The sequence below is a fragment of the Dromiciops gliroides genome, chromosome 1 (genome assembly GCF_019393635.1).
Source record: "Dromiciops gliroides isolate mDroGli1 chromosome 1, mDroGli1.pri, whole genome shotgun sequence".
NCBI classification, from domain to species: domain Eukaryota; kingdom Metazoa; phylum Chordata; class Mammalia; order Microbiotheria; family Microbiotheriidae; genus Dromiciops; species Dromiciops gliroides.
Window position 1 is genome coordinate 704,842,354 of NC_057861.1, and position 16,259 is coordinate 704,858,612.

Sequence of the window (16,259 nt, forward strand, 5' to 3'; positions counted from 1 at the left end):
ATAAGGTGCTAAAGGATGACTAAAATTGCCAAAGGCACTCAGAAATGACTAAAGTGAATGACAATGGTGGTGTGGTAAAGGGGAAATAAAATAGGGCTCAAATCCTGGCTATACGTGTGAGATGATCTAGGATCCTATGCTCAATCCTGTATAATACATATCTGTGGATGTGTTACCAACCCCCACTGGAAGAACTGGTCCATCTGCAAGCATTTATCAAGGACCTACTGTGTGCCAGAATCCAAGCTAAGTGCTGGGGAAATGAAGACAAAAGTGTGACAGTCCTTGACCTCAAAGAGCCTATGTTCTAACAGGGAAGGAAGGATGCCTATTCTTGTATCTCTAGTACCTAGTGCCTTACACATATACTCAGTTAGTACTTAAGAAATGTTCATTGAGTTGGCCTGAGTAGTGGCCATTTCCAAATGGATGAGTATTCCACTTTTTAATCCAGGTTTACTGCCTGGGTCTGGGGAGGAGGGGAAGAGAAAAATAATGAAGTTGCTACTGGTCCTGATTCTCATAGTCTAGATCGGAGGGTTGGCCCAAACTCTTACGTTTGCAGTAATCCTGGCTGGAGGGCTGATTCCAGGTGGGTGTCTTGCAATGGCTGGGATGGTGGCTGGGGCAGTAGTTGACACAGGGATCCCAACAGTGGTGATGGTCACTCTTCTGCACCTTCACTGTGTCCAGACCACAAGTGATACAAGATAGATAAGAGAGACCCAACAGGCAGAGGGGAGAAAGGAGAGAGAGAGAGAGAGAGAGAGAGAGAGAGAGAGAGAGAGAGAGAGAGAGAGAGAGAGATGGTATGGATATTAGGGGCTATACAACCTGAGGGAAAGCCAATCAGAGAGAGCAGAAGTAACTATCCCAATTGACAATTCATCCTTAAGCTACTGGTTTGGGCCTCTTAGGAGAGATGGACGAAAGGATGGGTCAAAGAGGGTTTGTCTCCTCAGAGATTTTACCTCCTTCATTTTCACCCACCCCACGCTTTTCCAAATAACTGCTTGGGATGGGGTGGACCATTTGGGGGGGTTCTTTCTAGCTCCTGAATATCAAAATGCTCAGATAAACCCAACCCCTTCCAGTGTGGTAAAGTGGTAAAAACCACAGATTAGGAATCAGAACTGGGTTTGAATCTCACTTCTTCTACTTATTACCTACATTACCTTGAGTAAATTAATTTCCCTCTCTGGTCCTCAGTTTCCTCATTTGTAAAACGAGGGAACTGGACTTGGGCATCTCTAAGGCTCCTTCTAGCTCTTACATTGTAGGATTCTCTAATCAGGTTTCTCTCAGCCCATGAGAACTTTGGTGAGACATCTGTGCACCCTAAGTAATGTCTGACAATCATATGACCCTCCTCCCCCAAGTTTTCTTAGGATCATGTTATAGAAATCTGGAAAGGACCTCAGGGGTAATTATACTCCAAACCTCTCCTGAGGATGAGGAAAGTGAGGATCAGGGCAGCTAGGTGGCACAGTGGATAAAGCACCAGCCCTGGATTCAAGAGGACCTGAGTTCAAGTACAGCCTTAGACACTTGACACTTACTAGCTGTGTGGCCCTGGACAAGTCACTTAACCCTTCCCCCACCCCAAAAAAAGAGAAAAGTGAGGATCTGAGAAATTGTGACTTGTCACACAGGTAATGAATGTCATAAGTGATAGAATCCTGATCCTCCTGAATCCCAGTAGAGGTCACTTGTCCCATCACACTGCCTCTCAGAAGACTGTTGGATCACAGAATCAAAGACTTTAGGGCTGGAAGAAAACAGATGTAATTCAGCCTAATTCAATCATTTTCCAAGTGATGAAATTAAGACTCAGAAAACTAAAGTCATTTGCCCATGGGACTGCCATATTAGTATAGGGTCAAGAAAGAGACTTCAGGATAAAGTTGACTTTCCTACACTGTTATGATCCCTGGAAAGTATGTTCTGTTCCCTAAAGTGAGTTTATCATTGTACAGATCAAATCTTGAGGTGCTAGGTAGGACAGAATTTTTGAACATTAAAAATATCATGTATGGATTATGGAGCAAGGGAAAGATATTTCTATGGAGCTCCAGATATGGAGACAGAGGAGCTGGGTTCAAGTCTCTGCTTTGGTATTTACTACCTTCTTTACCTTAAGCAAGTCACTAAACCTCACTTTTGTCATCTGTAAAATGGGAATAAATACTTGCTTGCACTACCTACTTCACAGGGTTGTTGTGAGCAAAGTGTTTAATAAATTTTAAAATCCCAGAGAGATTGGAGTTGCTATTTCTTTTGTTTCTTCTTCTCTCCTTTCCCTTCTGATATCTCTAGATCAAAGTCAAAGGTGATTCTCATTCCAACTCAACCACACATAAAACCTTGGTTTACCTTGAGGAGAGGACAGCTAGAGAGCTTGATGGATATATACAATGGAAAAACAAACCATGACTCGAGTTGGATTATAAGATCCTTGAGGACAGGAACTGTCTTTTGCCTCTTTTTTTTGCATCCCCAGAACTTAGCACAGTGCCTAGATCATAGTAGGAGCTTAATAAATATTTATTGACTGGCTGAGTCACAGGGCTAGGGGTCAAATTCTTCTCTGACACTTATCAGTGTGACCTTGGACAAGTCAGTTTCCTCTTCCATAAATGAGGAGTTTTAATGAGATGATCTCTGAGGTATCTTATGTATATAGGTATATAATTCTATGAATAGTAGAATTGGTGAGGTACTTGAAAGCCATCACCATCCCCCCTCCACTTACTTGTGATTTCATTTGTGCATAGAACTCCTGTAGAGGAAAATCCCTCTACCAAGGAAGACCAAAAACTGTTTTGTGCAACTAATGGTCTTGGAGAGTTTCCTGGGGCATTTAAGAGATTCGGTGATTCACCCAAAGTTATCCACCTGGGACATATCAGAGGATGTACCGGAGCCCAGCCCTTCCTGACTATGAAGTCTCTCGTCACCTTGCCTCTTATTGTATCTCTAAGAGAGCTCCATTTTACAGAAAGGGAAGCCAAGGCATGGGGGTGTATCTTTGTCAAAGTTACCCTATGAACTGGAGCAGAACCAAAAGTGGACTCAAACTCTGTCACCTATCTAGGGCTTGTTCTTTTGCTTCCCACTGACCCAGAGAGAGAATTACCAAATTATGATAGTCAGTAATAAGTGATCCATCTAGATGAGCCTGAATTTTCAATGGAGAGATGATTGGCAACAGACCTTTTCCCTACATCACTCAGAATAATAGTTAATATTTACAAAGCCACTTAAAGTTTACAAATCACTTGATACTTTATACATAAATGTATCCATATCTATATACACACATATCATTATATATCATTAATATAAACACATATATTGTTAACTGGATTAAACCTACACAAAGATGTTGGGACACCTTAAAATTGTGTATGTATATGCACATATACATATATATGTGTGTATATACAGACCTAATACATACATACAACTATTTATGCATATATATTATATCTGTATACTTGTAATTTCATCTTATGTTCTCAACAAACCCTCTGAGGTAGGTGCCATTATTATTGCCATTTTACAAATAAGGCAATTTATAGATAAGAAAATAATAGAGGTTAATTGACTTGCCTAGGATTACACAACTAGTAAACATCTGTGGAGGGATTCAAATTCAAGTCCTCTGGACTCCAGGTCGACTGTCCTATTTACTACACCACAATGCTTTCCAAATACAAAATGCCATAGGTCTCATGACCACCAGGCTTCTCTTAATTAACCTTTTGCCAATATGAAGAATCAGTCTTCACAATTGGCATCATCTCAAGAAACTGAGCTTTCTCTGTAAGCATCTAGAGCTCACACATTGTTAGAGTTGAGAAGTCTTGTCCAACTCATTCATTTTACAGATGGGGAAACTGAGTCACAGAAAGGTTTTTGTTTTTTTGTTTGTTTGTTTATTTGTTTGTTTGTTTGTTTTTATTATTTACCCAAGTTCACATAGCTAGTGACAGAGACACGATTTCAAACTAGGTCCTTTGCCTACAAATCCAAGGCTCTTTCCACTGCTCTTTTTCGATCTTACCCAACTTCTGAATTGTAAATTCCATGGAAGCAGAGATGAAGTTACACTCCTCTCTGCTGGATTTTCCTTAATTCTGAACACAAACATTTTAGTATTGTAAGCTCTAGGGTAGAATCGTCAAACACGCATTCCCACATGTAGCCTGAACCATATTAAAATACAATTGGGACATATTTAACAAACTAAATAGAAATATAATCAACCATAGGTAAAACATTGCATTTTGAAACTAAGCCAACATTCAGCTTGCAGGAATCCTTCCCTATGTTTTTTTTTCTTACCTATGGTTTTGTGGCCTCTATTTCTATCTGAGTTTGACACCACACTCTAAGGTACTCAAACATTTGTCCAAGATAGGAATGAAGTAGTGAGTAGGAAGGGAGATTAAGATCAATGGAATTTGAGAAGGTCTAGAGGAGAAGATTCTAGCTTAGTTTTTCTTTGACTCCCATGATGTAGAATGTTACTAAGGCTTTTGACCAAGACCAGGAAAAGACTTGACTTTGATCATTTACCCAACAAGCCCTCTTTCTGAACCCAGCTCCTTTCCCCTGCTAAGTTCTGTACAATATGCTGAAATCCCCAGAAGAGAGCCAAAGCTTGGGAGGAGGCAAATACCGAATCAAGACAAGCCTGGGACCAAGCCCCTTTCTACCCTTCCTTTCCCTACAAATCTGCTCCCTAACAGTACAGCAGTCCTTAGACCAGATCTGTGGTTCAAGCAGCTGGTGGGTCGGAAGCTTGATTCATTTATTATTAGTGCATCGCTGGAAGATGGACCCCAGACAGCCCCAGATTCCTCCCTGCCTTGCTCAGCTGTTCCTGTGAATTCCTTTCTCCTTTGTAGAGACCACAGATCCTATTTACATACCACTCAGGAGTGGCATGAGGGATGACATTCTAGCACAAGGGATGGGGAGGTGAATTTTGATTTCTGTTAGTTCCCTAAGCCATGCTTGAAGCCTACCGGCTCCCAGGACTTTCTCCTTTCCCGGTTCTAATTGCATGAGCTGGGAGGGAACTTAGAAGATATCTAAGGGGGGTTAGGAAGTACTTGTACTCCCCATGTGCCTCCCCCACTCCAAGGCTTCTGTCTCTCTCTCTCTGGCCTTTCATTGGGCTGTCTGTCTGCCCCTTTCTGAAGAAGCATATTTCCTGCTTGCCTTGGCTTCTTTCATCTGCTTCCCTGTCCTCTTTTCCACTTTGTACATCAGACATAGGTTGGGAGTCAGGAGACCAAGAGCTCTGGCTCAGATGGTAGCTCTGCCATCAAATTTCATTTGTGAATTGATGGGTGTCACTTTCTCTCTGGGCCTTGGTTTCTTCCTTCTACAAAGGGAAGGGGTATGGGTTGCTGGGAGAGTGGGAACTTGCCTTGGGTAGAGAGAATTTCCTTATCTAGAATTCCCCAGGGGACAGCTAGGTGGCACAGTGGATAAAGCACCAGCCCTGGATTCAGGAAGACCCGAGTTCAAATCTGACTTCAGACACTTGACACTTAACTAGCTGTGTGACCTTGGGCAAGTCACTTAACCCTCATTGCCCTGCCCAATTGCCCCCCCCCAAAATAGAATTCCCTAGACCAATGAAAACATAGTTCCATAATTATGATGATGGACAGACATAAGACATGGTAACCATCTCTGTGGAGTTTGACTAAAATAAGAGAAATCATCCAGTCAATAAATATTTATTAAACACCTACTATGTGACAGGCACTGTTCTAGGCTCAAGGGACACAGAGATGGGCAAAAGACAGTCCCTGTTCTTAGGGAGCTCACTGTCTAACTGGGGAGATAACATGCAAACAAGTAGAGGTGGCCATAAAAATGTCTTGTAGGAAACAGATTATATGACAGGCACCAAATGAGACCCCTGAACTGAGAGTCAAAAGACCTTGTCCCGGGTCTACTACTCCCACATCCTGAGACCTTGGACCGAAGTCACTTCAGTGTGATAAACGTGGAAGGAAGGGGGCAGCTAGGTGGCGCAGTGGATAAAGCACCAGCCCTGGATTCAGGAGGACCTGAGTTCAAATCCAGCCTCATACACTTGATGCTTACTAGCTGAGTGACTGTGGGCAAGTCACTTAACCCTCAGTGCCCCACAAACAAACAAACAAACGCGTATTTAAAAAAGTGGAAGGAGTAAATTGTTCTGGAATTTGAGGACTTGGGTTCAAATTCTGCCTTAGGTGCTCACTTACTCTCCCTGGACCTCAATTTCTTCATCTACCAATGAAAGGGTTAGACTAGAGGGGTCACTGAGGTCTCTTCTGATTTTAAATCTGTGATTGTGTTCCTATGCCAAGCTGGATTCTAAAGGCCCTTTTAATTTCCCAGGCAGGGTAGTGGAAAGAAACTGGATTGGAGTTCAGAAGACCTTGGCTCTGCCATTTACTAGGTGCGTCACATTAAGCAAATGAATTCTCTCTGGGCTCCAGTTTCCAAGCTTGTCTCATGGCGGGGTGGAATTGAATGAGCTCTAAGGGCCCTTTAAGCTCACAGCAGGAAGCCGACTTTACCCTCCTTTCGTCCTCACTCTCCCCACCCAGAGCCAGGTAGGCGGACTTGCCCAGTGGGCATCCTCAGCTGTTGTTGGAGTCCAGCGTAATAGCTCCTGGCATGAAGAAGAAGCACAAGGACCAGCTTCCTACACACTGCTGGATGGCTGCCCAGTCTGCCTACCCTGGGGCTGGGCCCAACCCACCTGCATCAGGAGGCTTCAGGGGGAGCCTGCTTTGGTGAGCCGGCAGGATCTCCAGCTTGACATTCTCGGTGGTGCTGGCTAACAGCTGCATTGCCTCCAGCACGGAGCAGTGCTCGGTGCTGGTGCCATCAATGGACAGGATGTGGTCACCGATGTGCAGGGCTCCACACCTGCAGAGAGGAGCAGAGATAGGCTTGTGTGAACCCCACAGCCACAGGAGGGAGAGGAGGGCAATGGGCTGGGTCTGGTAGGGAGTCCCTGGGTCTTAGGGGAGACCAGCAGGGAGGCCAGTGGAATCTACGAGAGTCGGATGCAGCTCCAGGGGAAAACAGGTATTGCGTTTGGGGCAGAGCATTTTGGCAGAGTTCATTTCCGGTTTCTGACGGCCGGCGGGGGGGGGGGGGGGAGGATGGGCTCACAGCCTTGTACACATGGGAGACCTGTAATCCTACAATCACAGCTTTAGAGATGGAAGTAAGGGACCTCAAAAGTCAGCTGGTCCAAACCCATCATTTCACAGATGAGGAAACTGAGGTTTCGAGAGAGAAAGCAACTAGTCCAAGGTCACATGGGAAGTAAGAGGCAGAACCGGGATTTAAACCCATATTTTCTGACTCCAAATCCAGTCCCCTTCCCATTGCTTCCCCCCCCCCACCTCCCTTATTTCTTAAGAGATTATTTCCTTATTCCCAGCTTGGGGAAAGGAAAGGGAAGAAATGGGGTCTATCTCTTCTCTCAACAGCCTTGGGGACAGGAATTTGGGGCACAGCTGGGTTTGGTATGAAGGAATACACTAGAAGTCTTCTTTGAGGCCCTGGGCCAGGGGGCTCAGTGGCTATCCGCGGTGCCTCATACTGAGCGCACCTGTGGGACACCTGCCATACCTGTCTACCACGCTGGCCGGCTTGATCTTGTCAATCACAATGACCTGTTTGTTCCTGTGGGTGCCAGAGGTGAGCGAGATTCCCAGAGTGGAGCCCGGCGTCTTGGCTATTTCCACTAATAAAGGACCTGAGGCGTTGGCTACAGTATCTGGGGAGGGGAACAGGGTGTGTTTGAGAGAACAAAAAAGAGAGCAAGGGAACACAGGTCAGTGTGAGCTTCGGGGGCTGTAGGTAGGAAAGGGTCTTGGCTGCTCCCTTTTACTTCAGGAAGAAGAGAGGGAATGAAGGATGAGACTCTGATCTATAGGCCCACCATAGACTCCAGAAGACCAACTGTTTCTCATCATTTTCTTACTAATCTAGGACCCCCTAAATTTAGAGGAATCTAGCTACTGCTACCAAAAGAATGGATAAAAATCATAAAAGCATAAAATATTAGTCTGGAGAAAAGAGCTTACAGATATCTAATCTGGGGATTCCCAACCTTTTTGGTTCCTGCATCCTTTGGATAGCAGTAAAATTTACCATACTACTTATTCAAAATGACAAAAAATCAATTACAGATTTTTACCATGAACATAAGAAATAAAAGATTCACCAAAACGGTTGTCACATAATTGATTGAAAATCAATTCTAAAAAGAAAAATCAAAATGTTTCCTTTATTGCCTTGACAAGATTCTTCTATACTCTAAGAGTATGTGGATGCTAGGTTGGGAATCCCTGATGTAAGACAACCATATCATTTTACAAATGAGCTGAGGCCACAGAGGGTCATACAATGAGCTAGTGGCAGAGTCCAGACTCCTGATTTCTAGTCAAATGTTCTTTCTATTGTGCCCAACTTCTTCTACAAGGACCCTGCCTGGACCTGGCTCCCATTTCTGCACAGTGAGATCACAGCATAAATCACACCCAAAACATGGATTATGGGAGGGCTGGCACACCCAGTTGCACCCCATTCATGTGCTTTGTACACCTATGGCTCAGCCTAATGGGAGATAACTCCCTGTTTGAGAGAAGGACCCCACATAGCCTCCTAGATAGCAGATAACTAGTTATAGAATCTATTCCTGCAAGGTGGTGATTTTCATAGGGTCTAAATGCTAGAATTGCTTAGTAGGAAATATATATCAGGATTTAATATGCCATGGCCCTGCCCCTGGATGAGAGCCCCCATGGACTCACTATATCCAGGTTAACCTGTACCCTCCAGGGACTCAAATCCAAAGGTCCAAAAACTTACCCATAAATTACCTAGGGAGCTACATGACCTAAATGGGATCATGAAGAGTGGAACAAAGCTGAACAACAAAAGTTATAGACTTAGGATTCAAACTTGGGCTACTGCTAGATTGTGAAACACACTTGAAGGAAATTCCATCTCTGGGAAGGGAACAGCAACTTTCCTCACTCCCCACCCCCACCCCCACTCCTCCAGTTTGATTAAGCAAACAAGAGTCTGAAACTTGTTGTTTAGCAAAACTAGGAGAACAGTTAGAATGGGGCTGTTGTGTCCAAACTAATTTTGAAATGATTCAAGTAAACACAAGGCAAATTAACAATTGTCCAATTGGATAATACTCAGACCTTCCCCCTCTTGATGAACATTTATTAAGTACCTACTGTTTGTTAGGTACTATGTTAGGCAATTAGAGATAAAAATATCCTGGACCTTAAAGAGGATACATTCTATAGGACAGAGACAAGATGTTGGAACAAACATCTATGACCCTAATTCAAGTTAGAAATCCACACAAGAGAGAAACAAAAATATGGTTAACTCGTCTTGATTCCAGTTTACTTCCATAACTTTGCTGTTCAGTGGACACCATAACCAGTTTTAAAACCATAACAACAAATCCAGTTCCATGGGACCCCAGATCTTCTGAAGTCTCCAATGTCTTTTTTCTTCTTATTACTCTACACAGCACAAAAAGTGATGTGACTCACTCCAGACCCACCCTCCGCCTATTCTCCAGACTGAAGGCTAGCTCTCCTGAGCTCTGTGACTTTGGTATTCTGGACAGAGCTACAATCTACTGCCTCTGGCAATACGTCTGGGATTCCCCTAATCCTTCCTTCTTCTACAGTCTCCAAGGGCTGCCCCACCATACAAGCTGCTCTGGTCTCACTAGTTTCCTCCCAAGAAAGCAGCAGATCACACCCCACACAGTGAGGCAAGTCTGCCTATAGGGAGAGTCTGCTGAACGGAAATCCATGACAACATTGGTGGGCTTGTCAGTGATTGGTGTCAGACCATCAATTGCTACCCTACCCCCCTCAGTCCTTTTCCAAGGTATTAGAAATCCACTGAACTCAGTCATGCCATTTTCCCTGGAATCACCAAGTCTCTTCATTCTAATGGTGCCGTGTATTGGTACGAATGTCTATAGGATGAACAGTCTTGGTTTATATAGCCAATCTTTCCCTATAGGACTACCTATTCATTTAATTTAAAAACTCACCAAAATGCCCTGCTTACCCAAAATATTTCCTTTACTGACCTATTTCAGGACCAAAAATTGCCCTCCTGGTTGCTTCTGATGCCTGGGATGGGTTAGCCATACCAGAATTAAAGAAGTGACTTCCTATCATAGACACATAACAGGACCCTCAATAGTCAATACTTTAGGTCTTGAGGAGGTAGATCAATTAATCAAAAAACATTTATTAAAGGTATACTATGTGCTAAGCCCTGAAGATATAAATTAAAGAATGAAATAATTCCTGCCTTCAAGGAGCTTAAAGTCTAGATGCAGATGACTACACATGTATAGCTTACATCAAATTGCTTGCCTTCTCAAGGGTGGGGGGAAGGAGGGAGGGAGAGAATTTGGAACTCAAAGTTTTAAAAATGGATGTTAAAATTATCTTTATATGGAATTGGGGAAAATAAAATACTAAATAAAGAAAAAAACTCAGAATATCTAGATACAGTGTAAAACATGTACTTATGTGGGTATTTCCAAAATAGGTGCCAAATAGACACAAAGTGATTTGGGGGGAGGGAGAAGGAAGAGGGCACTGGAAGCTTGTGAGGGGATCCAGGAAGGCCTCACATAGAAGGTTATGCTTGAGCTGAACCATAAAGGAAATCTGAGACCCTAGAAAGCAGAAGCGAGGAAGAAGAATGTTGCAGGCATGGGGGACCACCAGGACAAAGGTATGGAGATGGAAGATGGAGTGTTATGTATGAGAAATAGGAAGAAGGACAATTTGGCTGGATTGTATCATGCTCAAAGAGGAGTAATGAATGAAAAGTCTGCACAGGTGGATTGGAACTAGGTTGTGAAGGGCTTTAAATACCAAACAGAAGACAGAAAGATTTCCATTTGCTCCTAGAGGCAATAGGGAGCCACTGGAGATATTTGAGCAGAGGAGTAACATGGTTGGACCTGTGCCTGAGGAAGATCATGATGAGTTAGAGTGGGGCAAGGCTGGGGATTCCACAATTAGATTTGCTGACCTGGCCCTCCTCTGACTGTAAATGTGCCAAGGACATGACTGAATTCTCTCTCTCCTTTCACCTCTCCCTCTCCATTCCTTCCTCTCTTCCCTTCCTGCCTTTCTTCTCCTCCCTGCTTCTCTCCCTATCTCTCTCACTCTCATTCCATCTCCCCACATCTCCCTCCCTCCCATTCCCTCTCTTCTTCTCTCTATTTCTCCCTCTCCCTCTCATCCTCTTCTTTCTAGGGCTTAGGAACATGTTTATCTCAAGTTCCAATAGGAATAGCAAGCTAGGCTTAGAAATGGAAATTCATCTCCATCTTCTTTATAGGAATAATTGTGTGCTTTATATATTTAGAATTATTCTGCATATATATGTACAAGTGTATACATATGTGTGTACATATATATATATATATATATATATATATATATATATATATATATATATATATAAACACTTTCAGAGGGAGATAGAATACTGGACTTGGTGTAAGGAAGACCTGAGTTCAAATCTTGCCTCAGAGACACTTAGTAGCTATGTGATCTGAGCAAGTCACTTAATCTCTGGTTGCTTCAGCAAAATAGGAATAAAAGTCGTGTCTGCTTCATGGAGTTGTGAGGATCCAATGAGATAACACATTGCTTTGCTATAAATGCTGGCTAGTAATCATAACAATAATAGCAACAGTAATAACTCCTCATTGATGAATGTTTATATTTCAATCAATTGAGAGGCATTTATTAAGTACTGACAGTATACCAGGCAGAGTGGGTAACAAGCAGTAAGTCAGTATGGCTGATGGTAGAATGCCATTGTTACAGGGAAGAATGCTTAAGCAGAATGGAAAGGTAGGAAGGGATCAGTCTGTGAAGTGCTGACTCAGCAAAAAGAGGAGCCTGTATTTGATCTTAGGCTAATGGGGCTGAATATTCCCCCTGATGGTCCTTCGACCACCACAATCAATCAAAAGCATTTATTACACACGCTGGGCACTTAGCTGTTCAAGCACATTCATTTCTGAGCTAAGGATTGTCCTACCAGATGATTGTACCTGAATATTTCTCTCTTTAGAGAAAAACAGCTCTCTTGTGGTTGCAGCTTTGCCAGTGTTCTAAGACCAAAGTCAGAAGATTCTGGGGGTCCTGGCACTCCAATGGATTTAGGAGTGCAGCATATTTAAGGATTCGGAGAGGTTTGGGAGTTATCTCCCTCCCCCAGTCCAACAGGCTTATTCACAACAACTCAATGAAACAGGTGAGGCAAGTATTAACTATTATCTCCACTTTCCAGAAGAAGCAAGTGAAGCCCAGAGATAGCACTTGTCCAAGGCTGCACAGAAATAAGAAATAGGAAGAGGGCTAAAACCCAGGCGATTTGGAACTCAATCTTGTCCTCTCTCTACTCTACCAAGCAGCTGAATCCTTTAATTCAATATTTTTTCAGGTTAATTTCTTTTTTTTTTTCCAAAACCAAAGAAGCTTCCTATTTACTCTAAAAAATTCCTTTGCTGCATGGCAAGGGGAAGGTCGGCTCCCTAAAGGGAAGTATTTGGGACCCAAGGGAAGTCATCTGGCAGGACCTGAAGGCACGCAGTCTTGGAGGTACCTGGCACAGGAGGGGGACTCCCACACACCATTCCCTACCTGTTCTGCTAACACTCAACCGTACCTGCCCTTTTAGATTAAATACTTTTTCCAGCTCTGAATTATGCCTCCTAGAATGTTATTTTCAGAAGCAGGCTGCCGAAAAAAAAAAGGCAAGGTCAGAAATGAGCGTTTGAGGCATTCCTTTGGGGACCATGATCGCCACCCCTGCCTGGCACAGGGATGTCCCTGAGGATCAAAGGAGAGTTCACTGAATGTCAGCAGATAGAGAGCTGGAAGAGACTAGAGAGATCATTTTCACCTTTACCCTCATTTCACCATGGACCAAGTAGGTAAGACACATTAAGGCTTCAGCTCTTGGGGTGAGCCCACGGGACTGGAACAGCCCAGCAGGTCACACAACAAGCCATGTTTTGGGGGAGGCTTCCTTTGGGGCCTTATTCAGCTTTGTCTAGGCCTAAGCAATTAGGAACAGTGAAGGTAGGGGGAAGGGAGGCCGATAATCTAGAAAAAGGTCCTGCATTTAAAACTTAGGGGAAATAAGTTCATGTCTCAAGCCCTGCCACCACCTTATGGTATGACCTTGGGTAAATTGGAACCTCAGTTTCCTCATCTCTCAGATGGGGATAATAACAACGCAAAAAGCTTGTAAGAATCAAACGAGAGGATATATTGAAAGTCATTTATAATTTCAAAAATGATAATTTTGTAATAATACAATATAAAAAATTATATTTTTGAAATGATACAATGTTGCCATCACCATCGATGCCTTCTTTCCCGCTCCTAACCCACTGCTGGATTTGGCAGAATCATTGCTAGGGGCCTAAGTGCCAAGCTCACAGAGCTCCTACAGTCAGTTCAATGGGTGGTCTCCCAGAGGGGCTGTGTCCTTACCCATAATGGAGACATCGTATTCAATCTGGAAGAGGGCTTCCTGGCTACATTGCCGAAGGATGTTGAGGGCATCCGCATGGGTCAGGTTGTGAAGTGGAATGCCATCCACACTGAGCAGCCTGTCCCCAATTCTCAGGGATCCCTCTCTGTGGAAAATCAAGGCACATGGTAGAATTTGATACGTTTAGAAAGTCAGAGCTAAAAAGTACCATAAAACAAAGAATGTGAGAACTGGGAGGGTTATTAGAACAGAGGAGATTAGAACTGAGAGAGACTTTAGAACACAGAATGTCAGAGTTGGGAGGGATTTGAGAATATTGACTATTGAAGCTGGGAGGAATCTTGGTGGGTTTTTTGTTTGTTTGTTTTGTCAGGGCAATGATGGTTAAGTGACTTGCCCAGGGTCACACAGCTAGTAAGTGTCAAGTGTCTGAGGCCAGATTTAAACTCAGGTCCTTTTGAAAACAGGGCCTGTGCTTTATCCACTACGTCCCCTAGCTGCCCCCTGGGAGGAATCTTAGGACACAGAATGCTGGAAACGGGAAGGACTTTGGAACATCTAATATTGCAAACTGAGGATTTTTAGCCAGTGCATTGGTCTTCCCAATGTCCTTTATCTCCCCCCAAACCTGATGGGGTTCAGTTAAAAGCAGGACCTCAAAGCTGAATGATGGCTGTTCAGATTCTGTTTGGAGAATGTTGTGACTTTCCCTTTCAGCGGCTTGAACAAATGTACATGGTTGGTCCCAGCTCAAAATAGCTCATTAGATGTTTGCTTAAAAACAAAATTTTACTGGTTTGGAGATCGAAAAACAAAATCATAGTAGCTTTTGGCCAGGATCAGGATTCACCACGTCTCTGCTGTTAGCCGCAGACTTTGGCTGAGTCCTGGCAAGAAGCGACTCTGTAACCAGCAGAGAGCTCTGCGGGGGCAGTTTTATTTTAACTGTGGCCAAGTGCTATTTGTAGAGGGAGCTATTAATAAACCCATCCTGGGCCATTCTAGGAATGACTGATATAGATATCTGGACAAAGCTGAGTACAAAGAGTGCCTGAATATAGCTTGGAATTCCTGGGTTGGCATGAAGGATGACAGCCCACACACTTTTAAAGGGGTGGGCCAGGTTGGTGAAATAGGAATCAGAGTTTGGGTAGGAATGAGAGGGCCTGGGTTTGAGTCTTGGTTTTCCTTAGGCATCCCTTTCCTCTTCCTCCATTTCTTCCTAAGTGAAATGAGGGGGTTGGACAAGGTGACCTATAAAGTCTCTTCAAGATCTAAAAGGTTTGATCTTAATACAGTCCTTTTATGGACAGTCTGGGCTTGGGGTCCATGGGGGAAGGGCTAGCCTGTAAAAGCACCAGCCCCCAGACTTGCTCAGCAAGGGAAACCAAACAACTAGGAGGCCTGGTGCTAATTCCATTTATTTGTTAAATTCTCTTTTATTATTAACTTAAAAAAAGCAAACTTTTTCAGTATAGAAGGAACAAAAAAAGAGTTATCTATATAAAACTATGATCTTCTGTTCCAAACAGTTTGCTTTTTTTTATATATATATTTTAAATTGAACCTGGGAAAGGAGCCATTTACAGCAGCAACTTGTCCAAATGACCCAGAGTATTCTGTCTTTGCCCGGTCATGCTATTTCCCTCCACTTTGTCATTCTGGGATGATTTTGGATTTAATATCTTTTGTGTAATAAAGTTTTGTTTCTTGGAGATGTTAACTTTGGCAGGTGATGGGCTAGGCAAACTTGTCTCTAAAGGAAGGAGCATGGGATTTGGAGTTGGAAGACCTGGCTTTCATCCGTGTCTTTGCTGCTACAGGCAAACCAGTTCACCTCTATGGGCCTCAGTTTACCCATCCATAAAACGAGGGGATTGAACCAGATGCCCTATAAGGTTTCTTCCAGGTCTGATTTTCATGAGCTAGGAATTCAACCTATCATTTTCCCCTCTGTCCTTTGCAGCCTCCTCACCCTAGAACATTCCTTTCATTGGTGAGTTCCTACAAGAGTTTCCATTTTAGGGAGGGCCCCAGAACATTCTTTATTCCTCTCCTAATTCTCCAGACTTTACCCAGAAAAAGAGAGAGAGAGAGAGAGAGAGAGAGAGAGAGAGAGAGAGAGAGAGAGAGAGAGAGAGAGAGAGTTTATGAGTATGGATAATTTTTTTTCAATCACCAATTAATAGGCACCAACTCTTTCTCCTCTAATATCAGCCTCCATGGTCATAGCCCAACACCAGCAGGATGGGAGCCTGAAAGATAGATCCTATGGAAATCCCCCAAATCTGTCAGCCCCTAGGGATGGTTCTGCCTCTGCCATTGAAGTGGTCATATAGAATCCCAGAAAGTTAGATCTTAGTAGACCACTAGTCTAACCTCTTCAATTTAAAAAAGAGAAAATTACCATCTAGAGAGTTTCAGTGCCTTGTCCACAGTCCTACAATTAACAGTGGCAGGGAAGGACTGAAATCTAAGTCTTCTCCCTCCTAATCCAGTGCATTACCATGCCACCACATCATTTTTTGATTAACTCTTAAATTTAGAATGGAGAAGGACTGGAGGTTATGGAATTGCAGGGCATCTATAGGCTAGAGAAAGATCCAGGGGTCAGAGAGGACCTAGGTTACTTTTTTAGGTGAGAC

At 43.4% G+C, this 16,259-nt stretch overlaps 1 protein-coding gene across 1 annotated transcript in view; it reads right to left on the reverse strand.

The window, feature by feature from the left end:
- The window catches only part of GRIP2 (glutamate receptor interacting protein 2), a 409,705-nt gene that overhangs the window by 77,714 nt on the left and 315,732 nt on the right, over window positions 1-16,259 (reverse strand). Inside the window, exons 7-10 of the mRNA XM_043977635.1 lie at window positions 13,614-13,759; window positions 7,660-7,807; window positions 6,776-6,945; window positions 558-683 (exon numbers count right to left, since the gene is read on the reverse strand). Of these exons, the coding sequence (XP_043833570.1) occupies window positions 558-683; window positions 6,776-6,945; window positions 7,660-7,807; window positions 13,614-13,759 (590 nt within the window). The remainder of the gene's footprint in view (window positions 1-557; window positions 684-6,775; window positions 6,946-7,659; window positions 7,808-13,613; window positions 13,760-16,259) is intronic.